Source organism: Sarcophilus harrisii, chromosome 5, assembly GCF_902635505.1.
Source record: "Sarcophilus harrisii chromosome 5, mSarHar1.11, whole genome shotgun sequence".
Classification (NCBI taxonomy): domain Eukaryota; kingdom Metazoa; phylum Chordata; class Mammalia; order Dasyuromorphia; family Dasyuridae; genus Sarcophilus; species Sarcophilus harrisii.
The window spans coordinates 183486550-183514277 of NC_045430.1; the positions used below are offsets into that span (position 1 = coordinate 183486550).

The 27728-nt window shown below is 35.1% G+C and overlaps 1 protein-coding gene across 10 annotated transcripts in view; it reads left to right on the forward strand.

Moving 5' to 3' along the window:
* The window catches only part of CALD1 (caldesmon 1), a 239709-nt gene that overhangs the window by 191952 nt on the left and 20029 nt on the right, over positions 1-27728 (forward strand). For 6 of the 10 annotated variants that reach the window (XM_003771628.4, XM_031939094.1, XM_031939097.1 and 3 more), the window contains 5 exons: positions 8845-8991; positions 14006-14999; positions 16724-16801; positions 22154-22299; positions 26883-27144. In XM_003771628.4, coding sequence (XP_003771676.2) covers positions 8845-8991; positions 14006-14999; positions 16724-16801; positions 22154-22299; positions 26883-27144 — 1627 coding nt within the window. The remainder of the gene's footprint in view (positions 1-8844; positions 8992-14005; positions 15000-16723; positions 16802-22153; positions 22300-26882; positions 27145-27728) is intronic. The other 4 variants (XM_023504886.2, XM_023504889.2, XM_031939098.1 and 1 more) reach the window with 3 other exon arrangements.

Consider the following 27728-nt stretch of genomic DNA (forward strand, 5'->3'; position numbering starts at 1 on the left):
TAATTTCTGCTTCTCTGCATTTAACTATAAAAATTTTAATGGCTTAATAGATGATCAGTTTTTGTAAAGGTGTCACATGCCATGAGAAAAAGGAATATTCTTTTCTATTCTATTCAGTTTTCTCTAGATATTCATAATATCTGCCTTATCTAAGATTCTCTTTGCTTCTTTTACTTTCTTATTTTTTTTTTGTTTAGATTTATCTAATTCTTCAAAAGAAAGCATATCAAATTGGAAATCCTGAAAATTAAAGAAAAGATTAATAAAACTGAATACAGGAAGACCATTGAATTAATAATTAATTGATTAATTCCTAATAAATAAGAATTGGTTTTATGAAAAAATGGATAAAATATTTAGTCTATTAGTTAATATAAATTTTTAAAAGAAAAAAATCCCTAGTATTAAACATTAAAAGGGTGAAGAAATTAAAGCAATTATTTTGTGCAATTATATGCCAATAAATTCTAATTTAGGTGAAATGGGAGAATACTTAAAAAAATAAACTGAAGATTAACAGAAGAGGAAATAAAGTATTTAAATAAATTGTTTTAGAAAAGGAAATTGAACAGGCTATTAATTAGTTCCTTAAATTAAAAGCATCAGAATCAGATAGATTTACAAATAAATTCTACCAACTCTTTATTGTTGCATGATTCTTATTTCTTTTCCCAATTTTTCTTTAAACTCTTTTATTTGATCTTTAAAACCTCTTTTAAGCTCTTCCAAAACCTCTTCCGGGACTTGTGAGCACTTTATATTTTTCTTTGAAGCTTTACAAGAAGCTGTTTTGTCTTCTGAGTTTGAACCCTCATCTTCTCTTTCACCATAGTAGCTATCCATGGTTGGGTTTCTTCTCTGTTTAAAAAAAAATTTTACACAGCTTATTGTTGGTTGTTAGTGTTATGTTAGTGTGTGGTTTTGTTTCTGTAGTGTGAGGGATAATGGCTCAGAACTAAAAATTTTTGTGCTATTTTCTGAGAGATCTGGGGTGGTCTTTGGCCTCTTGGTTCTTCCAACATTCTATAATCCAAGGTAATTGTGGTCATCTTGTTTTGTAAATAACTTCTGGTACTCCTCTGATCCTGAACCCCAACTAGGGCAAATTCTCTTACTCTCTGCTCTACCTTAGGCCAATGCAAGCCTTAGCTTGCATCTCTACTCTAGAACATGCACTCCATTTTCCTGCCCAATCACAAACAGTAGAGCCCCACTTACCAGTGTATACTCATTCCTCCTGGACAGGAGCCATAGCCTGGGACTCCACCTGACCACACCAATGTAGAGTCCCCAGAATCTTCCCTGATCAGGCACCCAATCCCCACACCATCTTTGGACAAAAAGCCCCTGAAAGTAAGGCTGTTGCAGACACAGCTGCCCCCAGTTTGTTGCCCAGCCAGGATCTGCCTGGTGCTAGCTCCATTTCAGTCAGACTAAACCGCCACTCCGGGAAGTCTTAGGACCCTTTTAAATCATTTTTCCCCCACTCTAAAATTTGTTTTGAGGCATAATTTTATTTGGGGGAAATTTATTTTTCAGAACCAGGTAGTTTTCTTCATTATTCTGCCATCTTCCCATTATTCCCTCCCCTATATGATCTATAGCAATTCTTGAAGTCCATTTCCCAAGTTATAGAGGGTTTGAGATTTGCATGGGTAGAAAAAGCCCTTCCTCACTGATGAAACTATCCATTTTTAACATTGCAGGAATATAAAAAGTCTTATTAAAAGATGCTCCTCATCATGTCTAATCCTATATATTGGGTCCTAAGCAGCTCCTTTCTATATCTATCTCTATGTCCACTATATGCAAACAACAACAACAACAACAAAACCCAAAACCAAAACACTGGAGGTAAAGTAATAATGGAAACTAAATGCTTAATACAGCAATTACCCTGTGGTTAAATAGTTATGGTTTGAGGGATGACATAAAGAAAAATTACTTTTCTTTTAGAATTATTATTGTAAGAAGAAATTTAAAGCAAAGTACATGCTTGAAGCATATCATTCATTCAACAAATATTTATTGATGGCCTGCTATGGGCAAAGTACCATACCATGGCTATGGATATACAAAGATATATAGAGTACCCTTGGACTCACAATGGTAAGAAAAGTATTTTGAAAGGCATAAAGTACTCTATAAATGTGATTTTTCTTTATTATCCTCAATATCTTTACACTCTAGTAGGAGAACTAAGACCACAAGTCTGTCCACAAGTAATGTATAACAACATGATAGTATGTAGTGGAATTCATGAGTAAAGTGAGGGTGGGCAGAAAGTAGAAATCATCCTTTGTCTGGGATAATCAGATTTAATGTCTGTCCTGACATTATTATTGGTGGAAACAGATATAAAGAGCATTTCAATAGAAGAATCAATAGGATATACTAACCAATTTGCTACTGGGGAAGAATAAAGGAGGGAAAGAATGTAGGATTCAAAACATTCAGCTTTTCTTTGCCATAGCTTTAAATGCTGCAGTTATGTGGTAGTGATTTTATATAAATAAATATAACACATTGCTTTTTTGTATACAGATATTACAACTTGCTGCTCTAAACATTTTTCTAGAATGATACCAATAGTTGAATCAAAAAATATTACAAAACTAGTTCCTATATGCCCAAAGGGCTATAAAACTGTCTATACTCTTTAATTCAGCAGTGTCACTACCGGGTCTGTATCCCAAGATATCATAAAATAGGGGGAAAGATTTACATGTAGCAGCCCTTTTTATAGTAGCAAAGAACTGGAAACTGAGTGGATGCCCATCAGTTGGAGAATGGCTGAATGAATTATGGTACATCAATGTAATGTAATATTATTATCCTATTGAGAAATGATGAGCAGGCTGATTTCAGAAAAGCCTGAAAAGACTTATATGAACTGATGCTGAGTGAAGTGAGCAGAACCAGGAGAACATTGTACACAGAGCAAGATTATGTGATGATCAACTTTGACAGACTTAGTTCTTCTTAGCAATATACTGATCCAAGACACTTCTAATAGATTGGGATGAAAAATGCCTTTTGCATCCAAAGAGAGAACTAAGGACATTGAATATGGATCAAATTACACTACTTATACCTTTTTTGTTTGCCTTTTCTTTCTTGTTTTTCCCCTTTTGTTCTGCTTCTCTTTCCTAACATGACTAATAGGAAAATATGTTAAAAATTACTATATATAACTTATATCAGATTGCTTGTTGTCTTGGGGAGAGAGATGGTAAGAAGGGAGGGAGAAAAATTGAAACTCAAAATCTTACCAAAAAATGAATGTTGAAAACTATCTTTACATGTAATTGGAAAAACAAAATACTATTGAATTAAAAAAGAAAAGAAAACTAGTTCCTAAAATGAGGAGAAAAGATTTAATTTAAAACACTGAAGAAATGTGTCCAACTCTCCTGTGTTTGGAAGGAAGTTCTAATGCAGAAAATGCTGAACTTGGAGTAAAGACCTAAATTCACATAATTCCTTTGACATTTATAAGCTTTAAGGTAGTGGACAAGTTATTTAATCTCTCTAAGCCTCAAAATTCTCATCTTTAAGCTTCAGATAAAATAACTCAAATACCTTCCTCTTAGTTTTATTTTGTAATAATAAGATATTAATAACATGTAATAATATAATTAGATAATATATATAGCATCTTATAAAATTAAAATTGGTATGTGAATGCTAGTTATTTGATATTATTTTTTTCTTATATTCAAAGATCTATAAAATCATGCAATCTCCTCCTCACTTTGTTTTTGACCAAAGTTTTCCCAGTATAAATTAAGACTGGTTCCTTTCAGTCTATTCTAAGTTAATAATTCTATGTATTGTTAATAATTAATAGTAGATTCAATATCTATCAGAGGATTCCCAGTTTTCTTTTCTTTTCTTTCTTTTTTTTTGTTTGTTTTTAGTTTGGCTTATAAGGGCTTTGTTTTCTTAATGCTACATTACTTAAAATATCCTGTTTTAACAGTTGAAAATAACAGTACTTACCCTTAAATGGTTTGTGTTTCCTAAGTGGGAAACGAGACTTAATAAAAGAGAGAAGGTACAAAAGAGTACCTTTATAAAGAAGGATAAACCTATAAATATGCCAAATAAGAAGTAACAGAGCCTGATTCAAGTAACTTCCTCACCAACTCTCTCTTCTCCTTATTCAATATGGAAAGATTCCTTTAGCCTAGCCCAGTTGAGGAAATCAACTTTCCAATGTTTTCACTTACTTGCTATTCACATAATATTTCAAAAATCTGAGCATACTAGCTACCAGCCACAGAACAGTGAGACAGTAGAATTCTATATTCCTAAGGTTTTGAGATGTCTTTCCTGAAAGAAAGCTGTAGCATTCTAAGGGAAATCACCCATCACCGAGATTTGCCTTTGTTTTTCCTGGAAATAGGAGTCTTAAAATTGTGATTCTAGGAATGGTATGGTGCCAGTCCCTATCTCTGTTTCCTTCTCTCGGCTCCCACGGAGTTCCAGAGTTCCCTAAGAAATGAGATTTAGAACATCTCCTTTACTTCTGAACCATTTCTAAGATTAGCAGCACTGCTATCCTGCAGAGAGAATAATCAAATTTATCTCTTAATGCTAAAAAGTAAGTAAAGAGAGGACAGTTCCCAAGAAAGAAAGTACAGTAATTTCTTTGTTGTCTCAGCATGGCCAGGAAACAGGATACTCTGGTTAGTCAGTACTTTGGTTAATAGTACTTTGGTTAATAGTGAGCTACCATACGCAACAGATGTGGATTACTAATTTTCAAAGAATTACAATATAAAAAGACATACCTAACACCGCAGTTATGCTGACTTAATCTTTCATCAATGATTCAGAAATTACTCAGTTTCTTGCTGGGCTCTAGATATTCACATTTTGAGTATCTATTATCACCATTGTACCATAGACACAAACATGTCCTGGATGATAGAATAGAGGATAAGGCAACTTTTTTTAAACTACAGTTTCACATAGAATAAACTAAATTAAAGTTTAGTTTTATTTTTAAAATGATATTTTGAATGTTAAGTAGCCTGTCAAATATTAAATGTGACATATAGAGAACTAGATAGGTGCACAAACTATCTTTCAGATGAGGCATGGAACAAAAGATGCTTTATCACTCATTTACATGAAGGATCTTGTATCATTGTTCTGTGTTTTGGTCAGATTCCAACTTGGCTCCCAGCCTTTTGCCTGAAGTTCTGGAGGAGAAGACAGTCTCTTCCTCTTGGGAGGAATAGTGAAAATTGTATCTCTTGCTGCCTGAGAGAGAAATTTAACAGTGTGCGTGGTTATATCTACAATGCCAAGCAAAAAAAGATAACTTTTTTAAAAAAGTAATGTGAGTGCTATTGAGAAATCTCAGTTTCAGCTGTGTCATGGGAATTCTAAAATCAGCTGCATTGTGGAATTTTACAACAGTCTGAGCAATGTGGTGACCATCTACAAGTATTTCCAAATGTTAGGTCTCAAATCATGTGATCACATTCATTTATTGAGTGTTCACTCTAAATGTAATATTGGAACTAAACACAGAAGAACTCAGTTCTGCTTTCAAGGAAATAGTGCTTTAGTGGAAAGAGGAGACAGGTGAGAAGCACCTGTGAAAACTAGAGAAAAATCCTACAGTCATGTGCAATCAAGTGTGTGACAATGTAGTGTTAAGTATTTCAGATCTGGATGTGACATTTTAGGTGATACTAGGGTTTGGTGCCAGAGAAGACCATAGGGGTCATCTGGTCCAACCTTCTTATTTTATAGATGGCAAAACTCAGGACAAGAGAGATTAGGTCACCTGCTTAATACATCTGGTACACAGTAGGAAATTAATAAATGCTTACTGATTAAATTGTGGTGCCTTACTATGTGTATTACACAGTTTGGGGGCAAGGTTACAATTGTTATATACTGTTATTTCTAGAGTATTATTAAAAGTTACTTACTACGTCACAAATTAACAATGGCTTCATGTGAATTAGAGAATAATGTACTTTCTAATATATATGTTACTTTTAGATGTCTGGTAGAATGGAAACTTCTTGAGAGCTGGGATGATTTCATTTTTGTCACTGTATTCTCGTGTCCTGGCATTTAATAAAAACTTCTATTGGATGGATTTGAACCCAGGTCCTCTGATTCCATTCTTTCTACTAAACTCACTGCCATAAACCCAAGGATATTAGTTATCTGAAAAGTGATCAGAAGAGGAATAACAGGATGGTGATAAGCCTCAAGGTCATGCCTTAGAGCACTGGTTGAAGGAACTAGGAAGGGCTAGTTTTTAGAAAAAGATTTGGTTCAGAGTGGGACATGAGAGCTCTCTTCAGTCTTTTGAAAAAATGTCACCTTAGAAAAAGGATTAGACTTACAACTTCGTCAGAAATTGCAAAAAAAAAAAGATAAAAAAGGGAGAGAAAGAAACAAATTTAGGCTAGAATTAAGAAGAATCTTACTGAGAGAACTATCTAAAAGTAAAATTAGCTACCCTCCATGGAGGTAGTCAGTGAAACAACCATTTATTAAGCACATTTATTAGGCACTGTGCTAAGACTGGGAATACAAAGAAAGGTGAAAAATAGTTCCTATTCGTGGTCTAATGTGGGATTGAAGGCAAGAAAAACACTTGCTAGATAAGTTCAATTAGTGTTAGATAACTCCTGAGACTCCTTCCCAATCTGAAATTTTTATTCTGAGCATATTAATAATTTTAACAAGTGGAGGAAGAGTGAAAAGGAAAAGAGTAATCAAAATTAAGTTAATCAAAGATTATATCTTTAAAGAGATCAATCTTGATTACAGTCTTTTAAGTGATGTAATTGGCACAAAAAAAATTAAGTGGGAAGAAATTTTATACATAAAAATAATATCCCCAAAGACATAAAGATGAGACAATCAAAAAATGTTGAAAAAAGAATAAGGAGACAAAATCTAGCTAACAAAGACTAATATTCATCCCAAATGACTAATGCTAAAACATGCTTCTGCTAAGAAATAGTAAACCACAATAGTAAACCACAAAACCTGAATATTTTATGTGCTATCAATTCTAAACTCTAATGAGACTGTTTTGTTTATTTTTGTTTTTTTAAGAGAAGGTAGTGGGCAGAATGTTTGCTTGGAAATAATTGTCTTTTTAATTAAATGTATCAAAGGAATTCTATGATCTGTATAAAGAAATAAATGGGAGGATAATTTTTAAGAAAAGCAAGGAGGAAAGGGAGAATGAGAGAGAAAGTAGAGAGAAAGAAAAAGTGAGAGAGAGAGAAACTGAGAGACAGACAGATGGAGACACAGAGAGAGAGACCCAGAGAGAGGAAAAGAGGAAGGAAGGAAGGAAAAAAGAAAGGAAGGGAAGGAGGGAGGAAGAGAGGAAGGAAGGAAGGAAGGAAGAAAGGAAGGAAGAAAGGAAGGAAAGACCAGAGGGAGGGAGAAAGGAAAGGAGGGCTAGAGGGAGGGAGGAAAGGAGGGAGGAAGGAAGAATGTTTAAGCGGTATGGAAGGAAGAATTTGATGGAGGTTTCAAATGCTAGAGTTAAGGATTTTATTGTTTTTTGTTTGGTTGGTTTTGTAACAATAGTGAGCTTCTGAAGATTCTGGCATGGAAGGGGTCAGCAAGTATGGTCAAAAATTGATTGAAGGAATGGGACTTGGGGGAAAAAAACACAGAATAAAGATGAGAGTAAATTATATGTACTTGAATCACTGAAAGCCAATCAGCAGACTTTCTGTGAATCCAAGTGGAAATGACTCATAGAAAATCCAAACAGGAGGTTTGGTATTGTACATTTCCCTCAAAAAACAAACATTTTGAGTAGTCAGCAATAAGAGTGAATAAAAAGTTGATGATCCAGCTGCTGACACCTGTTTACACTGTTTGCAACCCAAGATATTTATTAACCTGTGCAGAGAGCAATATAAAACCATGTCACAGTCTGGCCCCAAACTATTGCCAAACTTATAGTCCTTTGACAGTTAACTGTGTCTTCTGGGAAAATCTGAAAGGAAACTTCCAGTTCAAGCCAGGATCAAATAGAAGAAATCAAGTTCATCATGTCAGGATGCATGAATCTGAACACAAACTTTAGGCAGGATGAAATCAACTGATGATATTAAAAGTCTTTAGGAATTTTCTGCTTTCCTGATAAAGATTGCTCTAAACCAACTACTTGGTTTCCAGGGCAAGAGACTATTGTGGACTGGAACAAGGAATAAAAGTCTATGAATGGTATAGAAAATAGAAAATAGGAGCAAAAGAAAGGACAAATAACTGTATTTCAAAAAATAATAATAATAATAAAAAAAAACTTAATCCATGGAAGAAAGACTGGCAAATTAAAAATAAAAACCAAGTAATAGTCCTATCCCTGAAATGTGATCCAAAAGATTCTGCTCCAGGACAAAATCCAGAGAGGTAGATAAAAGAACATTAGAAGTTCTCACTTTTCAAAGCTACATTACTAGAACCAATAGTAAAAAAATGATAATTTTGTTTTTACTATCTGTTTCATGTGGTTTATTTCTATGGAAGGAAAGGATAAACTAGTTTAAAACATTTTAAAGCTAACTCTTTGAGAGATAACATTTTACTAAACCATCTTAGAAGTTAATATTTTGCTTACTCAATTAATAATGTCACTTTGGGAAAGATAAGCCTACACTACAGCTCTTACTAAAAATGTAAATTCCATTAGAGCAGGGACCATGTTTTCTATAAAGTAAGCCTGACATCTAAGATGTTTAATAAATGATGATTGAACTGATCTGACTTTCACTGAGAAGGAAAACAAAAAGTGATGGTGATTTTTATTCTCAAGATTGTGTCATTGGTACATTTCAGAATAGCCTATCAGAGAAATGATGACGATGAAGAAGAGGCTGCTAGAGAACGTCGTCGCAGAGCCCGTCAAGAGAGGCTTCGTCAAAGGGAAGAGGAGGAGTCTTTAGGACAAGTGACTGAAAAGGTGGAGGTTAATGCCCAGAACAGGTAAAGCATTCTTCACTGTGGAGCTAGTGTGTCCATTGCATAAGAATTATTTGGAGAAAATATTCCAATGGATTTTAATTTCCAATATAATGGTGTTTATCCATGGCCAGTGAATGAACAGTTTTTCAATCAAGCTAACTTCTTTATAATAACAAGTCTTGATACACTTGATCTCATCTGTTTTATTATATAATCTGATTTGGTCATAGAAACTTTACCATCACCATCCATTCCCCCAATGAACAGTTCTATTTTTCTTTTAGTATTTTTTTCAAGTAGTCATGTTACATTAAAGAAACCAGCTAATTTATGTAAACTATTTATCCACTGAGCCCAAGTGAACATTTCTATTTTTAAGTAAACCTCTCAGAAATCTTTTTACTTCACTATATTCACTATTGCCCATCAATAAATGAAAATATGAGCACATTTTTCAAGGAGATATGAATTATGAATGCCTTTTCTTAATAGAATGCCACTTTTTAAAATTTTTCCAAAGCTCAGCAACCTCATCAAGGTACAGTGTTACTTAAACCAGCATATAATTTTTCTTTCCTATAATATTTGTCAAGAGCTATTTAGTATTGTTTTTAGTACACATGTGGGTATATATGTCACATATATGTTAATTCACTGTTGGTAGAACTGTGAATTGATCTAATTATTTTGGAGAGCAATCTGGAATTATGCCCAAAGAGTTTTAAACTGACTATATATCCCTTGACCCAGCAATATCGCTACTAGGTCCGTTTCCTAAGATGATTAGTAGAAAAGGGAAAGAACCTATATGGTCTAAAAATTTATAGCAACTCTCTTTGTGTTGTCAAAGAACTGAAAATTGTGGGGATAACTAAGTTCAAGAAGGGCTGAAGAAGTTATAGTACACGATTTTGAGGGAATATTACTCTGCTTTAAGAAATAATGAGCTCAATAATCTTAGAAGAACGTGGATAGACTTGTATGAAATAATGAAGAGTGAAGTGAGCAGAATGAAGAGACTATTGTATAGAGTAACAACTATATTATTTTAAGAACAATTTTGAGTGAACAAGCCATTTTGATTATTATAACCAAATTAACTACAGAGGACATATGAAGGAAGATGCTATGTCTAGAGAAATGATTGATAAATAGAAATATATGAAGAATGATTTTATTTATATGTAGTATGTGATCTATGTGCACAATTAGAATGGCTAGAAGGTGTTTTCTTAAGCTCTTTTAGATCTTTTATTCAATTACATTAAAATGAACCAGACCATAAGGAAGTAGTTCTTAGAAATAAATATATTTACCAAATAAAATGCTTTAATTTTGTTAAAGTAATGTGGCATAATATATTTGAAGCAATGGCAATACAACATGGATTTTGTAAGTTTTTAGAAAAACATGAAATTGTGGGGAGGGGAGGTTTTCATTTGTCATATTTTTGTGCAGGTGTGTGATTGTCTTAAGTTTGTTTTGCAAATTTAGGATTTTCTTGGGAGTCATTTAGGCATTCAAAAGACTAGATCTTTCTTTTTTCTTTAAAAAAAAACATTCATTGGGAAATACTTGTTAAAATATATAGTTACACATAAATATTTGTGTAGTGTTTTTTTCCTACTCCCTCTTGACTGTATAATATTATGTCAAAATAGTTTACAATTGTTTTGAAATATAAATATTCGTACATGCCTAATTATTAATGAAATAAACTCTCTTAACTTATCTTTGGGGGGAAGAATGGTTTTAAAGAGAGAGAAACATATTTGCACCTAATGGTAAGCCATCTTGGGGTGGGGGAGGAAGAGAAAAAGAAAAAAGTTATAAGACAATTTATTGTATATTTAAAGGACAGCAAATTCTACATAACAGATTTTCCATTTCATATACAATCATCTTTTTTTCTATTCTACTATGTTATAGAAATGCTTGTTTCATTTCTTAAGTTCAGAATAAAATAAATACAATTTAAAATGTTTTAAAAGTCTAAGGTAAAAGCAGAAAAATGTGAAAGGGAAACAGAAGTACATATATTTTCTTTTTTTTTCTTTCAAACTTAAATACAAAATAAGAAAAAAAAATTACCATCTCCAGCAGAACATGAGAGGATTTCAAAATATAAAGACAAATTTTCAAAGAAGTACTTTTGATACTGCGTGTTGGTCTGATAACCTTATTAAATAGTAAAGAGTCATATCTCTAATTTCAGAGAGTGAAGGGAACTTAAAAGATTGATTAGCCAAGCAAAAAAGAATAAGAATTATCTATCTCCCTAGGCTAAAAATTTTTGGTATCCCAGTTAAGCATACCCTAATTGGAAAACAGCAGTCACATGCCCTCTGATGAATTGGAATCAGAGAAATATAGCTCTTTTTCTCCTTTTCAGTTTTGACTTTGGAGAAAGCAGAATTAAAGATGGAAGAATACAAAAAAAAGTCAGCTTGAAGAGTAAAGAAAAAAAAAAGCAATCTATATCTAGTGAAAGAAAAGCCAAGTGTTAATAGGAAGATAGGGATAGTCAAGTTATTAATGCTTCAATAAAGTTCTTTTTGTAAAAACAAACAACAAAAAACAATCTACTCAAACAAACAAAAAACTATACTCAATATACAATTGTATATTATCTCTGAGAATTACTTTTTTTTAACTGAAGCAATTGTAACTACCCTAACTGGTATCACTGTAGCTGATACTACAGGGGAATTTCAGTTATAAAGGCTTAGCAAATGAACTAGCCTCTTGAACAGGGGGTAGGCAATGTCTGGGCACCAAAGGCCCAGGAAATCATTTGGCTTGGTACTGCTAAGGCAACTTCAGTTAATGATAAGCTGAAAGCTAGGTAAAATAACCTTCCATTGCTTCAGTTGTGTAAACTGATAATTTTTGTATGACCTTTGAGTGATGTTAAAAATATCAAATGGCCCTTGGCAGAAACAAAGGTTCCCCAACTCTGCTCTAGAGGGAGTATGTCTTACAAAATGAACCTATTTCAGTGACAACAAGTATCACTCTTAGGTAGACCTATTCAGACACATACTATAGCCTATTTTTAAGCTGTATTATATTATATTAGAATATAGTTAACTATATTCTATATTGTTTGAGTCCCAAGAAAAAACAAAGTTATAATAGAACCCAATGGTTTCAGCTAATAGTCATAGAACATTTAAGTTCAGAAGGTAACCATAAGGTCCATTAATCCAATTGCACATAAGGAAGCTTAGTATTAATTAACAATTAGGCTAGTTAATACCAGAGAGAAGACAAAAACCCAGGTTTTCCATTTGGTATGTGTGTTGGGTTGTTTTTTTTTTTTTTTTTTGGTATGATTTCCAAATGGTTAAAATTCAGATAAATGCAAAATTCCTTATCAAATGAATTGGAATACTTAGTATTTATCTGACTACTGAGACTTTTTAAGAAGGGAGGTAGTGAAGTATAGTGGACAAAAAAACTATATTGTAATGAGGAAGTCCTGGAATCACTTCCTGCCTCTGATATGTACCAGCTGTGTGACTCTTAAGTCATTTAACCCATTTGCTTTAGGGAAGGAAGAAAAGGATCATAATAGTGCCTATCTTACAGAGTTGTTATAAGGTTGAAATAAATTAATATAGCTAAAAACACTTTGTAAAATTTAAAATGCCATATGAATTTTTACCTTGTCTTTTTATTCTGCTGATCAATCTCTATATCACTCCTTATCTTTTTCTAACGAATAAGTATAGATTTTTTAAAAATACAATTTAATTCCTTTTTTCTTTGTTTCTGGAGGCAACCAGGGTTAAGTGAATTGTCCAGGATCACATAGCTAGTAAGTGTCTGAGGCTAGATTTGAATTCAGGTTTTCCTGACTTCAGGGTCAGTACTCTTTCCACTATATCACCTAGTTGCCACTACAATTGAATTTCAATAAACATCTTTAATATATAATTGAACAATAAATATGCTTAAAATCAAACCACATGCAGTTTCAAAAGAAAAAAATGTATCATTTATAAACTAAATGTGTCATCAGGGAAATTTAATTTTTGCATTTCTAATGGACACATATAATGTCTGGTAGCACAAAGAAGTTTTAAAGTCTAGCTTTTCTGTGCCTTCAATTATTGTTTTCAAATGAAGAATTGGGTTTAGTCAAAAATAAGTGAACTTGAACCTCAAATAGTTTAATTTTGGTTGGAATCATAAAATCTGAAGCAGTTTCTGAACTTAACAAGCCACAGTTTTGCAACTTTGGCCATGGCTCTTGATATCACATAGCTATTTAGTGTCTGCTCACAAAGGCCAGCACCCCTGTCTCAGAGGCATAATCAGAGCACTGTATTCAGAGCTATCAGCTCATCAAAATCCCAAACTATGACCCTTTTAACTTTATGGCATGATCTCTGTTGATGGAAGGAGCTAAGGGCTCTTCATGAGGTAGTTTGTTTTCTTAGAATGTTTTTGCCTTTATTTCTATTTCCTAGAGACAAAGGAAAATTTCTGAGGCACGAAAGTCTTTATTCACAAAAATGTTGATTTAATTAAATTCAGACATGCTGACCCCTTTTGGGAGTCCCAGAATTCTTCAGCATTTGCTACATTCACTTCAATTTAACAAATATTTAATGAAAATCTATGCTGAATCAGGCTCTGCATAAGGCACTATGAATACAAAAACAAAACAGTCTTTGCCTTCAAGGAGCTTAAAGCATATATATGTATTTTATCAGCCTACTGGATGGTGGGAATACCATACATATGTATATATACATAGATATATATATATATAGTTATATAAATACTAAGATATATTTATATCCATACATATGATCTTTTTTAAATATTATAACTCCACATCCCAGATTATAGGGATGCTCTAGGTGAACATGGTACCATCCTAGAATTGCAGTACCATCCTAGAAGACTACATATCATTTTGGATATCAGTGGTGATGGTGGTTCAAAGGGTTAGTGATTTAAAGGACTGGTGTATCAGACTATCAACTAATTAATGGAAATGCCATTTTTTTCTCCTGTTGTACAGTGTGGGTGATGAAGAGACTAAAACCAGCACCATATCCAACACCCAAGTGGAAGGAAGCGATGATGCTGCATTCTTGGAGAGGCTGGCACGTCGGGAAGAACGTCGCCAAAAGCGCCTCCAGGAAGCCTTGGAGCGCCAGAAGGAGTTTGACCCAACAATAACAGATGAAAGTTTGTCACTACCCAACAGAAGAGCTCAAAATGACGCTGCAGAAAATGAGACTTCTGAGAAAGAAGAGAAAAATGAAATCCGCCAAGAAAGATATAAACTAGAGGAAACTGAAACAATCACCAAGTCCTACCAGAAGAATGATTGGAGAGAACCTGAAGAAAACAAGAAAGAAGAAAAGGAGAAGGAAGAGGAGGAAGAGAAGCCCGAGCAGAGAATCATTGAAGAAAATCAGGTAGAGGTGATGGTAGAAAAGAAAACTGAAGCCCAAGAGGAAAAGGTAGTAACAGAATTGGAAAATGGTCAGGTCTATGCAGAAGAACCCAAAACAGAAAGGGAGAGGACAGTAGATACAGAGGAGTTTACAGGTAATGAAAAAGCAGAGGAGCAAGACCAGGCTGAGGCAGAGAAGCTCAGGTTGGAGGCTGAGGCAGAGAAGCTCAGGTTGGAGGCTGAGGAAAGGGAACAGATCAAGGCTGAACAAGAACAGAGAGCTGAAGAAGAGAGAATGAGACTTGAGGCAGAGGAAAGATTGGCTGCCCAAGAAAAGGAAAGGAAGGAGGCAGAGGAAAGGGAAAGGATTAAGGAAAAAGAGAGGCAAGCAGCAGAGGAAAGGGAAAGGGCAAAAGCAGAGGAGAAACGCATAGCTGAAGAGAAAGCTAAGCTAGAAGAGCAAATGATTAAAAAGCAGTTAGAAGAAAAAAGAGGCAAAGCAACTGATAAACAGATTCAGGGGGGGAAAGGAGAAGAGAAAATACAAGATAAATGGGTAAATGAAAAAAAAGTACAAGATAACAAACTTCAGCCAGCTGTCCTAAAAACTCAGGTACGGTAAACATTTTGCACCATGTGTGTATTGCCTGTGACTTGTGAGAAATGTAATGCACATCAAATCTAGGAGTGGGCCATGTCCATATAGTGCCACCAATATGATCATTTGGGAAATTGATTCATTTTTTTCCAGTCATTGTTATAGCCACCAAGCTGACAATTAATCACTGAGTGGTTGATCTGATATAAACCTATTGATAAACCCAAATAACTGGAATATCTATAGCCAAATTAATCAACCATTATGACTGACAAAAAATGAATTAACTAAAAAAATGATCATTTTGGTGGCATTATGTAGACTCACTTGTCTGTTTCTGCTTCTTTACTAATTCTTTATAAAATTAACTTTCTTCAGTTCTCACTGAATAGCTTTAATTATCAAGTTCTGTAACACAAAATGGGTCTATATGAGTAAATAAATAGTTCCCAAATTGTATCTTTGGGGCTTGAGAAAATTCTGAGAAAACTATAGGACAGGAATCCAACACCATGATTTGCAATTTAAAAAATTCTAACAGAAAAAGCAACCAGTTTGAAATAGAACTGGTAGTAAAAGCAACAAATCAATCAATTAATTAACAAATAAATAAGATGAAGCACATTTTGATTTGGTGGCATTTTCACAAACACCTACCTTAAATGAAGTTAAGCATTTATTTAACATCATGTAGACCCATTCTCAAAGATTTGAAGTAGCCTTGCAGAGAACCTTCAACAACTTAAAACTGCCTAGTAAGTTAAGTATATGTATGTATGTATATATGTGTGTATGTGTGTGTGTGTGTGTATATATATATATATATATGTACATATATACACACATATGTATTTATATATGTGTGGATTTTATTCTTTTTGCCATGTGAATGGCAGGCAAAGCTGTAACTAGCTTGAGGAGAACTAAGATTTGCTGATATCTGGTAGATAGAATTCCTCTTGGAAATGACTGCATTGCCCACACCTTATCTCCTGATTTTCCAGAGGTAGGGAGTACAAGTGTTCCTGGCCACTAATCCCAATGTCCCATCACTGTGGTGCTCTTCTCCTAGGGTTTGCCATCCAGGGTCTTTGGGGGACAGGGTTCCCCCTCCTGGCATGATACTGAGGTGGTGAGACTGGGCTTCTGTGTCCCCTTCCTACCCCAATGAATTTGCCCCAGGCTCAGTTTTGTCTAATAAATGGCTCTAGATACAAAGCATCTATGCTAAGAGAAAAGAGGGTTGTTGAAAGCTGTTCGTAGGCTATCTACAAGGCTGCCTTAAAATCTTCCCTGCCTAAGCATGAGATTATACCGGACATGCTCACCTCCCTGAGAGAGTTTTCTGTCACAATCACCGCTTCTGCATGGAGGTTATTCAAGCCTAGACCTTCAGAGGGGCTATGTCAGCATGGTGCTAGCCAAGGGATTTGGGGGCGAAAAAATTCACCGAACCACACAAGGTCAACTGTTCAGCACCCATAGGGAGCATCATGTCATGCTAGTCCTCCATGAGAACAATGGCACATGAGGGATTTAGGGGGAAGACAAAAGCACCTGTCTTGCTATATTACACTAGAATGGGTCTTGTCGTGGTTGCTGTCACCAAAGCAAAGTGTGATCACTGAGGAAGCCAAAAAAAATTTCTCGGGCACATGTCACGGAGCCTGAACACCATTTCCGGGGGCAGGGTTTATTGTAAAATGAATGACCCTGACTTCCTTAAAAAAACGAAAAAGGGAGAAGAAAAAGGGGTCAAAGTGGAAGTTAAAAAAGAAAAATCCCAAGAAGAAAAGACTACCTTCAAAAGGGAGGAGGTAAATATTTGAAAAATAACCAAGTCACAGTGTTAAAGAGTTTCTGCCTCATTCAAGACAGAGACATTTTAGACATTTAATTCCTGTTTAAATCCTTCTCCACTGTACTATGCTCTATTCTTCTTCAAGCTATCCTGCTTTCCTTCTAATCATGAAAACATTTTTAATCTCCTTAATCAAATTAACTGACTTTGACTAATGGCTCAGCTTCTAAGAGAAAACTGGTCCCCCATGTTCCCCAGTAGAAAACATGGTGAGTTGAAGATAATTATTTGGGATTTCCAAAAGAAAAGTTTAGCAAAATGCCCTGCATTGCATTTCCATGGTACACAGAAGCTGGTGCCAGGGTGTTTTACTGTATGGTAAGTAAATAAGGTTGCCAATGGTCTTCTATGAATATTGTACTCTTGTGTTTCAAACAATCACAGACTTTAGGTTAGAAAGTCTGGCTTAGTGTCATTATTAGCTTAAGTTAAAACTTGGATATGTTTGACACCATGAAGGTATATGAAAGAAGATAAATTATGACTATAAGAAGTAGGAATAATTGAGTCATATAATTCTTGAGGCTGGTAAGGTGAGTTGTAAACTAAGTGGAACTAAATAAAATTGGTAATGTCTTCTGTGTTATGTTTCTACCACATAGTATTCCCTCCAAGACAAGATTGACAGGATATAGCTCAATTTTTTTAAAAAACAGGATATAATTCAAGTACAAATATAAAAATTTAAATGCACCAAAAAGAAAAAGTATTTACTATTTATCATAATAGAGTTCCTATTTAAATAATAAGTTACCCTATTGCATTTAAAGTTTTTAGGGCTATCAGAGATTGGAATAATTGATTCATATAAGTCTTGAGACTAATAAGGTGAGCTATAACTAAGTGGAACAAAGTAAAATTGGTTTCCATATTACAGTTTCTACACATAGTAGTTCCTCCAAGACAGGATTGACAGGACATAGATGTAACTCAAATTTTTTAAAAAACAGGATATAATTCAAGTACAAATATGAAAATCCAAATGCACCAAAAAGAAGTATTTATTTACTATGTAATCATAATAGAGTTCCTATATTTAAGTAGTAAGTTACCCTACTGCATTTCAAGTTTTATTTCTTTTTCATTCCACACCCACTCACAAGAGAAGCTAGGTAACTAAAAGTAAAACCCCAACCCAAAGTACACATGAAAATAAGGAATTTAATAATTAATCAGAACAATTTTCATATATAAGAATCTTGAAAAAAAGATAAAGTTTCTCAGCTTGGGATGTATTCCAGGGATGGAGAAATGCTTGTGCAAATGCATAGAAATGGAAGATGAAAGATCATATCCAGAATATGTTTCATAGGCCAGTTTAATTACAATGCAAAGTTCATGAAAAGAAATGATAAGAAATAAAAAATGGAAAGGCAGGACTGGGATGGATTTTAGAAAGCCTTGAATGCCAGGCTAAGGATTTTCTATTTCATTGCATAAGCCTTGGAGAGCCCCTGAAAGTTTTTGAATGGAGAAGAAGTCAGATCTGGATCAGTTATTTTGTCCACTGTACAGCAGTGAGATTAAAAAAGAGAGAGACTGGAAGCGAAGAAGACAATTAGGAGGCTGTGATGGTAATCCAAGCAGTGTCATCATTAGCAAAGTGGCAGATACAGGAGAGATAACAAGATATTACTGGTGTAGGATTCATAAGACTAGACAACTGATTGGTTATAAGAGTAAAGAGTCAAAGTTACAAATTTGGATAACTAAGAGGATTAAGGTTTAGGGCAAGTCTCCATATTCAAGAATATGGAATGTGTGATGTTCACAAAACATCCAAGAGAAGCTAAGGTAGTCCTTAATGAGAACTCTCCTGGAGTTTTGGAGAGAGTTGAGGGTTATTTGTGAAGATTTGGTAATCATCGGCAGAGATGGTAACTGAACCTATCTATGGGAGCTGATTCCATTTCTGAGAAAGCAGAATGAGAAAGAAAAGAAAGGGGTTTAGGACAGAGCCCTGCTTTGAGAAACAGACACTGGTCAGCATAGGTGAGAGTTTCATCAAGTTTCATCATATTTTGCCCTGCTTTGGCTACTTATGGATTACTGAGATTCAGTTCTAAATAGGCCACATTTTAGAAAAGACATTGATAAGCTGGAAAAGATATAAAGAAAGGCAAGCAGATTGGCAAAGAACTTCAAAATTATGAGATAATATCCAACATTCATTGTAGTCAATAGGGGATGCTTATGCTGGAGAACAAAAGACTGAGGATCAACACACCCGGCTTAGCTTCTTCCAGTATTTGAGGAGCCACCATGTTGAAAAGGGATTAGATTCCTCTTGGACTCAGGGTTCAAAACTAGGGAAAATTAGTAAAACATGTAGGCTCAGTATTGTAGACAATTCCTGATAAACAGAGGTATGAGAAAATGAAAGGGGATGTCTGAAAGGGTAACAGGTTTCTGTTCACCCAAGGTCTTGAAGCAAAGGCTGGATGATTAATTCCACTGAGGGTATTTAAATGTTTTTTGATCCACCTGTAGAGTAGTCTGTATAGCTTCCAAGGTCCCTTCCAACTCTGTAATTCTGTGGCTAAGTTTTCCTATTTATTATTATTGTTATTATTTTCAAAGCCATTTACCTCTCCCCACTTCATGTCCTCTATTTCTAGTTTCTCAGCATACATCAGATTTTCTAGGGTTGCTTCCTAGACCAGGACTATACTGATTTTCATAAACTATTTCTGTTTAACTAAGTCTGAAGTCTAATTTACATTTTCTCCAATGCCTAGAAGTTAGACCCAGAAAGGAGTTCAGATCATTTGTAGTTAGCAAATGATCATTAAAATCACTTAGAAATATTGTGATCCATGATCAGCTTTACCCCCTTCTGATATTGAAAGCATGAGGACAGATTTGCTCAAGTAATTGAAACTCCAGCCCTTTCCCATTTGTTAAGTGGGCATTAACATTTAAAAAAAATAATTAAGTTTACTGGTACAGGCATGCATCATTTAAACTATTAACCTACCACACCCATGGGTCAGCCCACAGCTACAGGAAGGGAGTATTTGAAACCTACTTGGATTTTATCTAAATTATATGAGGCCAAATCTTGCCAGCTGAGTAAGCTGTCTTTTTACTTAGTAAATTAATGGTAACTGTAGGTCCATTTGTATTCTATTTCTTTTTTTTTTTTTTTTAATTTTTATTTAATAGCCTTTTATTTACAGGATATATACATGGGTAACTTTACAGCATTAACAATTGCCAAACCTCTTGTTCCAATTTTTCACCTCTTACCCCCCCACCCCCTCCCCTAGATGGCAGGATGACCAGTAGATGTTAAATATATTAAAATATAAATTAGTGTATTCTATTTCTTGTAAAAGAGTAATAACTTTCTTCACAATATCAAAATAGCCTTAAAAGAATTATCATTTCTCCCAAAGGACCTTAGAAGTACTTCTTCAGCTTGAACTTATTCTCCCATAGATTCTTGCTCATTAATCTGCTTAAAATAGAATTCAAAGAATCTATGGTATGAATTTTATATTTATTTATTTACTTATAAAGAATGATTTTTAAATAAAACAAGAACTAGCCAGTTTTGATTGACATTTATTTTAAAAAGTACAATTTTCCATAGATAGATAGCACAAGCGTCCCATCTACCAACCCCTTTGCCAACAAAGACCGAATTTTTTAAAAAAGGGGAGAAAAAAGGATTCTTCTTCTCTTAAGCATTTGTTATTTTTCAAGTGCTATTTTAAACTTGGTTTTGGCAAATAAACTAGATAATGTGTTTTGAGAGAATGTCTCTGACCACAAAACAGAAGAAATAAGTTAGAGAATATTTCTCTGTTCCTTGCTCCTTTTGACCTAAGGAGATGGCTCATGGGGTACCATTGAAAATAGGATCCCTGAGTTTTTATTCTCAGACTTTTCTGGATCCAGATCAAATTAGTTCAAAGTTCAAACTGCTGTTTCTGAAATTCCCTCCCATCGAAATACTAGATGATAGAGGAACTAGAAGTCTTACCTTCTTTTCCCTGAACAAACATGCATCTCGCCTCTTCAAGGGCCACATGGTTTTTTTTTTTTGTCACATTAGGATAGCCATTAAGAAAAAATAAAATAATAATAAAAAATAAAATCCATTACAAAAAACTACAACTGAAATGCAGGTGGGAGCAGCCTCTGTCCATATCCCTCCTATCCTACCTCATTTCTCAAGAACAAAAACAGCAGAGAACTAAATTAAGGAATGTAATGAGTACCACTTGATGACTGCCCCTGTTCAGGCAGATCAGATTGAACAGGGTATTCTGTGACATACTTGGGTTTTTTTCCTATAGATTTTCCCCTACAGAAAATAGTTTAGAAACAAATGTCAGTTCATAGGATGGGAGAATATTCAAAGTGTAGACATTAGAAATAATCTTGTCTCATTTAACTAAGTGGCTTTTGCTCATAGTCATTGGTAACTTGGCTAGTTAGTAATATGGCTGCTAGTAAAAGGCAGATTTTCTTGTCCTTAGGAGGTTTAAGTAGGCAGATTTTGACCTTAGATTGAAAAAAGAATATGACTGGAGTTCTTCAGCTGAAATACAATGAGGTAGAACCCAATGAAGACAGAGGTAATAAAACAAAGAAAGGATAGAAAATCATTAGGAAAAAGAAAATGTTTTCTTCCTTTAAGCGTATACCCAATAAGAGTAGGTAGATGTTTAAGATAAATAAGCTTAAGATATTTTGTCAAAAAGGACAGTTGAAAGGAGGTGGTATAGTCAGCTATATGGAAGAATGAGTCTGAACATTTACATTCTAAGGCCTCACTATGCCACTTGAGAGTTATGTTGTATTTAGAATACCAGCTGCCATACCATCAGTTTTCACAGTGGAAATATTGATGTAACAAACATCTGTATGGAGTATATCAGGATGACTGAACTAATATAGGGGAAATATATTGAACTCTTCGCCAAAAGATGGCATATATACTAACGGCAATATTACTGTTACCATTGTCTTGAATTTATGTAGCTTGTTTTATCTGAAAGTTCATACCTTCATCAATTATTCTAGATATATCACTTAACTGTGAAGTAAATCAAATCATATGAAATCATAAAAGCATTATCTTCCCCTCAATCCTCACTTTTCCATCTCTGTCTTATACATACCCTCTAATTACTGTCTCTCTATAGCTAGCCAACCTAGCCAATAGATTCTTCATTTATTCATTTCTGCTCCACATTTTCTCTCTTCCTGAAGTGAAAGGACTTTATTTAGGCATCCTGATAAAAAGCCTAATCAGATTTCTGGTAGTATGTCTTCCTAACAACATACTGTTTTATAGATCAAAGAAGAAAAGATCAACAAGGACAAGGGGCCCAAAGAGGAAATCAAAAGCAATTGGGATCGCAAGAAAGGGTTTCCAGAAGCCAAATCTCAGAATGGAGAACTTTCAACTCATAAACTTAAACACACAGAGAATACTTTCAGGTAAGAGACAGTTATAGTAGTGCCTGCTAACTATCACCCTAGAAATAATAAGATAAATTTCTTTTGTGATTTGTGATCTACTAATTTGTAGAAATTAGTCTAATTTATAGCAGGAGTTCTTAACTTTTTGCGCCTAGAATGCAAAAATTAAAGTTTTTACTCTCAATAGACATAATTATTTCCTGTAGAAGAAAACAACACAAATGTTTATAAATATGCACAATAAATACAATATAAATATGACATAGTTTTGAAATGACTGAGCACTTGTAGTTGAAAGGATTAGGAAAGTCTTTATGGAGAAGGAGGTGCAAACAGATAAATTCTATGAGGCAAAGGTGAGGAGCAAGTACATCCCAGGCTTGGAGAGTAGCTGGTACAAAGTCACAGGGACAGGAAATGGAGTACCAAGCATGGAGACCATCAAGATCAATTTGGTTAGTCCACAGAAGGCAAGAAAAGATGTACTATATAATGAGACTAGGAAGATAAGTTGAGGCTAGGTTGTGAATGGCTTTTAAAGACAGAAAAGTTAATATTTTATTTCAGAGGCAATAGAGAATCACTGGATTTTATTGAGTAGAGGAGTAACAAGGTCAGACCAGTGCTTATGGAAAACACCACATCATTAATCTCTGCCAACACAGACACATCTCAAAAGGAAGTCATGCTCACTTTCTTCATATTTATCTTGGAAAACCCAATTCGTGGTATTCCATCTACCTCATCTGCTTTTATTCATGCACTATTGAATGGTACTGGAGGTCACTTGACTATACTACTGGGTCCACTACAAAGTCACATTATATAATTTTAACTGGTACCTCACTGAGGCAAAGCAAATTTTTAACTTCTCCTTAAATTCTCCATCACACTCTCCATCGTATCTGTCCAAACATTCTCTTCTCCCCTCAAGTTTCCTACAGCAACTCCTCCCCACCACTTCCTTAAATGGGATCTTTGCCACATAGTGACTTCACCAAAAATATCAAAGCCATTCTCCAAAGTTTTCCCCACTCTTCTAACAACCTTACAACTCAACATCATCCCCACCTCTCTATTCTTAATCTAATCTCTAATGAAGAAGAAAAAGAAAGGGACTAAAGGGAAAAGAATAAGCATTTATCAAACACCTAGCTAAACACTTTAATTAGTATCACATTTGATAGTAATACTTCTTACCAAGGTCAGCCCCACTCCATTTACCCTTGATTTTCTCCTCTCCCATCTTCTCCAGCACTTTGTCCCCACTATTATCCTTCCTCTCTAATATTCAATCTCTTCCCCTATTAGTTCTTTCTCTGCTACCTATAAATAGTCCCATCTCCTTCATCCTGAAAAAAAAAAAAAAAAAGAATCCAACCACTAGATCCCAGCATGCTTGCTAACTATTATCCTACTTTTCTCCTCTCTTTCTCAAAGTTCCTGAAAAAAAAGTCATCTATATATTCAATTTCTTCACTTTTCTTTTTACCTTTTTAACTCCTTGTCATCTAGCTTCTGACCTCATTAGTCAACCGAAATTGCTTTCTCCAAGTTTAGCAATGATCTCTTAATTGCTGAATCTTACAAACCTCTTCTCAATCTTCATTCTTTGAAGCACTTTATCCTATTAGTCACCCTCCCCTCCCAGATACTCATCCTTCTTTAAGTTTTCACGATGCTGTTTTCTCCCAGTTCTCCTTGGGAGAGCTCCCGACCTATTCCTTCTCAGTCTCCTTTGCCGATTTATTATTCATGTCACACTCACTCACTTCCGTTGTCTCTATCCTGGGCCCACTTCTCTATTTTTTCTGTATTCACTCTCTGGATAACCTTGTAAGCCCCCCTGGATTCAATAATTATCTCCATGCTAATGATTTCCAGAGCTCTGTATCTAGCCTTACCTATGTATATCCAAATGACTTTGTATTCATTACCTGTATCTTTATCTTGGAGATACTGTTTTTATTCATGTGTTTTTTTGTGTATGTGTATGTGTGATCATTTCATTTTCCCTGTCAGGATGTAAGGTTTTTAAGAACAAATTTTGTTTCATTTTTGATTTTATATTCCCAGTGCTTAGCATAGTGTCAGGCACATAATAAGTATTTACTACATGCTTGTTCATTAATTGCTTAGGTTAACTGATTAGAATACAGTATTAATAAAGCCATAACCATGAATTCAGTCCTTATGTAGAACGTATGTACCTCTAGCCACTTTTTAAACATATAATAGGAGATACAGAAGAATGTCAGTGGACTCCTTCCTCACTCTAGAGCTGATAACTCATGTTGTAATGTCCAAGATCATGTCCTACAGATGCTAGACATACATATATATCTATATCTATATCTATATATGCAGATGCAGATATATACATATATATATATATATATCTGTTAAGGACACCACAGTTTCCATATTAAGAATATAATATCATAAATACAGAACTGATAGAGATCTTAATAGCCATTTATGTCAACTCCCTTATTTTATGGGTGAAAAGATGGAGGCTCAGCGATGAAATGACTTGCCTACAATCACAAAGGTACTAAGTGGAAGAGACAGGATTTAGACTTTAGATTCTGTGGTCATTCTGCTGCCTGATGCTTCCTACATGGCCTTCTGAACTCAAGAGGTTGTGGAGTGGAAGAGTCACTGACCAGATACTGTCCCTGTTATTTTTTATACCATTCTCATACCATTGCCCTTTGATGCTATGGAAGCAATGGAGATGTGGCAAAAGGGAATCTTCAGACTCTTTTCCCTGAGTCTGAAATGCAGATCTCCCTAAAATTCAGTCTCCCTAAAATGCTACTTTTGTGGGGAAACTTAGGAATCAAGTCCATGTAAAGGAGGCCTTAGAGATCACAAAGACCAAATATATTCAGTGGTGGTTGTTTCTTGGAGGTAGGGAAGAGAAAGAATATGTTGTTAGAGATCACGCTTTGACCAAAAAGTAAAAATTGACAGTGGAGGGTGAGCTTGGAAGCAGACTGGATACCAAAAGTCAAGATGGGATCTGTCAGAGGCAAGAAAATTATATTGCTTCTCTAAAAGATATTCTGTATATAAAAACAGTTTGCTTATGAGAGACAGGTGAACAAGTTTCTGTTGGTGGGAAACTAATTTAGTCTATAATCAGCAAACTGTCCAATGGCTTCAGAGGAAGAATGAGGTAAAATTGCCCCTTCTGGAGAAACAGGAAATCATTAAACAGCCACATGCCAAGAAAGGAGGCAGCAGGATGTCAGTGGCTGAATAAGGAGAATTCATATTTTTGACTTCTTCTCTTCAATGGACAAGAAAAGTTACAAGAATCCAAAAGACAAGAAAGCCCCCATTATCTTATTTATGAGTTAGAATAAGATTCTTGCCAAAAAGGAGAAAGGGTTTCCCAGAAAGGGAAAGGAGGACTTGTTATGGAAGTAGAACACTGATTTTAGATTTAGAAGACTTTAATTCAAATCCTTCTTAGTTTTAACATCTGTAAGATGACAAAGTTGGTTCTGGCTCCTGAGGTGCCTTCTATCTACAGACCCATGATGATACTGTACTAAGCTGGAAGGACTGAATTTCAGAAAAGAAGGCTGAGCACCATCTAGTGGTAACTCATTTGGCCAGGAAAGGGAGGATATCTGACCTGTGATTTCATTGATACCCGGAGCCTAGTGAGGAAATTCCCTCTAACAATGTAAATTGTATGTATTCTTCAACTTACTGTCTGAGAGAGAATTGCCCGGGACATTTGAGGTAGAGTACCCTGCCCAGGGTCACATAATCTGTATGTGTCAGGAATGGGACTTGAATCCAGGACCTCCTGACTTCCAAGGCTAACTTTTATATTAATATCCATCTATCTATCTATCTATCTAGATATATATAGATTTATATAAACATATGTACATACATAATACAACATAGATTACTTTCAAATGTTATTTTATCTTTCTAAGAATTCTATGCTATGTTGCCTTTTATATTTATGTGAGCATATTGCAGATGTTTGTATGAATATACCTCATATAAGTTAGAGGCATTATGGCTTAAGCACCATATACATAAAATTGTTGATGTTCAGTCATTTCTGACTCTCCATGACCCCATTTGGGATTTTCTTGGCAAAGATACTAAAGTGGGTTTGCCATTCCTGCTCCAGCTCATTTTGCAGGTGAGGAAACTGAGGCAAACAGAGTTAAGTGACTTGCCCAAGATCACACGATAGTGGGAGTCTGAGGCTGGATTTCAAGTCAGGGGAAAGTTTATCCACAGGTTAGACTGCGGGGCCCAGGGTCAGGAAGACTAGTCTCCTGTGATGAAGCCCTATTATCTCCATTTTACAGACAGTTAGAATGGAAAATCAGAAAGGTTAAGGGAATTGCCCAGAGACACAGTCAATGTCTGAGATAGGTTTTAAACCTAGGTGCTCCTGATTCCAACTCTAGAGCTTATTAGAGAACAGGAGCTTCTATCTGTTAGTAATGAATAATAAATAAATGATCCAGAAAATAGGTAGAACTAACTGCACAGGCTGCTAATGGGCCGAGCTGGCTGTGGTGGTTGTGCTTCTAAGAGTTTCCTTCTGGTTTGCCCTACAGCAGAAGTGGTGGGAAAGGGAGCACGGATGTCAAGGAGGCTGAGGCAACATCCCAAGTGGAGGCTGGCAAGAGACTGGAGGAGCTGCGCCGCCGCAGGGGAGAGACGGAGAGTGAAGAGTTTGAGAAACTAAAACAGAAGCAGCAGGAGGCTGCCTTGGAGCTTGAAGAGTTAAAGAAGAAGAGGGAAGAACGCAGAAAGGTTCTAGAGGAGGAGGAGCAGAGGAAGAAGCAAGAGGAGGCTGAGAGAAAAGTCAGAGAGGAGGTAATGATGGGCTAAGAGGAATGGGATGGCTTAAAGCAGAGTGGAAAGAACCTTGGTGCAATACCAGGGTACAACCAAGGCAGCAATGCCTCCCTCACCTTTGTAGACACCTTGCAAGCCCAGACTTCTCTCGGTATTTCATTCTGCAAAGAGTTTTAAATATTTTTTAAGGGCAAAGAGCAATTGAACAGCTGGAAATTGATCAACCAGCTATCTGATGTCTAAAAAACAATGATCACAGGTAACTTATCCAGTAATGGATAACTCTGAAGCCCATAGTCCAAATGAATTGAAGAGTGTGAAAAGCTCCCTTTTCCTTAACTTAACTCCCCTTCAGAATCTTCCGTCTTCTGTTTCTTTCTTACTTGCTCTTTCTTCCTTCTCTCTCTCTTTCCCTGTTCCTACTTTATTCCTCCATCAACTTTCCAACCATCAACTAGCCAGAATTTAAAATTAAAATATATTTTAAAGCAGTTATTCTCTTTACTGAAGAAAGCTTTAAACTATTATTTATCCTATCCTTAAGTTGAAAACTCAAAATTTTAAGCTTTCTATTTCTCAAAAGAACTCAACAATCTTAAATT